Source organism: Amborella trichopoda, chromosome 8 (genome assembly GCF_054954075.1).
Source record: "Amborella trichopoda isolate Santa Cruz 75 chromosome 8, AtrichopodaSantaCruz75HAP2 v2.0, whole genome shotgun sequence".
Lineage (NCBI taxonomy): Eukaryota > Viridiplantae > Streptophyta > Magnoliopsida > Amborellales > Amborellaceae > Amborella > Amborella trichopoda.
In genome coordinates this window covers 23494172-23496155 of record NC_142343.1, presented here as the reverse complement: position 1 = coordinate 23496155, position 1984 = coordinate 23494172, and the positions used below count along the sequence as shown (strand labels likewise).

The 1984-nt window shown below is 38.6% G+C and overlaps 1 protein-coding gene across 1 annotated transcript; it reads left to right on the top strand.

Moving 5' to 3' along the window:
- Nucleotides 1–849: 849 nt before the first annotated feature.
- Nucleotides 850–1634, top strand: LOC148780955 (uncharacterized). The gene is made up of 2 exons (XM_088874680.1): nt 850–1364; nt 1472–1634. The coding sequence occupies exons 1-2, from the start codon at nt 850–852 to the stop codon at nt 1632–1634; spliced, it is 678 nt and encodes a 225-aa protein (XP_088730806.1).
- The last annotated feature ends 350 nt before the right edge of the window (nt 1635–1984 follow it).

Here is a 1984-nt window from a genome sequence, read left to right as displayed (position 1 = left end):
GTTCCATATATTTGAAGCATGATCAAATAAAGCACATCCAAATGAAGTAAAAAATTAATGAAAAAATGGATTTTAAAAATCTATTTGTACCGAGGGGTATTTTTTAAATCTTCCGAAAAAAATGGAAAACACGTAAAAATAAATATTCGTGGCCAAAACACTTTCCACTATTTTGCAAAATATAATAAACATTCAAAAACGTAATACAAACATATCCCTTATTTTTTGGGATTTTATATAATTGTTTTTTGCATTGGTTTAAAAGTACCATGTCGAATCAGCGAAACTGGAATTGGGCAGTGCTAGGTTCAGAACGAACTGACTTGGTTTGTTAACATTGGTAGACATCATGTTACATGTACATTTGCTTGAGATAGCCTCCATACACCAATTGTGATGAGTGTGCACAGGTCTATGTGACTTAGATTTATCCGTAGGGAGAACTTATAGTCTATAGACTAGGATTGTATTCTCACCCCCTATTGGTTGACTTTGATAGTTGATTCATGAGCCCTACAATGGCTCTATACTAATAATAATAATGATGAAGGGAAACTCCTCATCTTTTATGTGGCTGCATTAGATGAGTCACTTGGTGCCTTGCTAGCTCAAAAAACTGACGAAGGGAAAGAGATGGCTCTATACTATTTGAGTCGAAGAACGCAAGGAGCCGAAGAAAACCATTCTCCCATAGAGAAGATGTGTTTAGCCCTTATATTTGCAGTTCATAAGCTTAGATACTATTTGCTCGCAGACCCGGTTCCACTCATCTCTGAAGCTGATCCAATTAAATTTCTTTTGTCGCGTCCTAATCTGTTGGGTTGACTTGCGAAATGGTTATTACTCCTAATGGAGTTTGACAAAACATATGTGTCGCAAAAAGTTGTCAAAGGTCAAGCTGCTATAGATTTCCTGGCAGCACACCCTCTCCCAGTTGATTCTCCCTTGACTGATGATCTACCAGATGAAGAAGTATTTAAGGTTGAAGTTTCATGTGATTGGAAGATGCATTTTGACGGGGCATTTCACTCCAAAAATGGTGGTGCTGGAGTAGTGTTATCCACCTCTTGTGATGGCCTTACCCCACTATCATTCTCTCTCCTAGAGATAGAGTTGTATAACGAAGCAGAATATCAAGCGCTCATCATAGGCTTGGAGATTGCTTCCCATATGAACTTGAAATGCTTGACAATTTATGGAGATTCAGAGCTAGTTATCAGGCAACTCAAGGGGGTGTACGACATTAGGAAAGATAGCCTCAAGCTTTACTTGAACACCGCCCAATCCTTGAAGTCCGAATTTGAAGAAGTTGCTCTTGAGCACGTACCACGAAGGCTTAATGCAGAAGCCAAAGCACTCACCAAGTTAGGGGTAACTATTCAAATCCCATTAAAAGATCCCATACCAGTATGGGTAGCCGATTGGAGATGCATTGATTTTTTCAAAAAAAAAGGACAATAATGAGATGCAGTGGCTTGAGGGGTGCTCTCTTCATCCATTTGGGGCTAATTGCAACTGGAAAGGCCATGCAAGACTCGAACAACTCTCAGGAATCATATGTGATAAAAGAGAAAGAAGAAGAGATAGAATCTCAAGATCCCATTAGTGCGGAGGTGGAGCCAGTAACAAACTAGAGCAGCCCTATAAAGTAGCATTTGCAGCATAACCAACTTCCAGAAAGCCCTATCAAAAGCACTAAGATCCGAAGGTCAACCACACGATATGTATGTATACAAAAAAAAAAGATATTCACAATTTCAAAACTTATAACATTTCCCATATTCCCATGTACAGAATAAATTGCACTTTACATCAATGTAAGAGTCCTAAAAGTCTATACCATTTCCCAAATTCCCACCTTCTGTACAAAAGAAATTACTCAGATGTCAATGCTGAGGAGGTGTTGCGAGTCTCTTGTTGCAGATTATGTAATGACCTGCTTCTTTGTTAAAAAATAGGAATTGGAATACTGCTTGGAGATGTA

What these genes read in the sequence shown, in the direction of transcription:
- LOC148780955 (XM_088874680.1), top strand. Translation starts at nt 850, where the DNA reads ATGGAGTTTGACAAAACATATGTGTCGCAAAAAGTTGTCAAAGGTCAA. An exon ending in GAAGCCAAAGCACTCACCAA is followed by an intron (nt 1,365 to 1,471) that starts GTTAGGGGTAAC and finishes AATGAGATGCAG; the next exon opens with TGGCTTGAGGGGTGCTCTCT.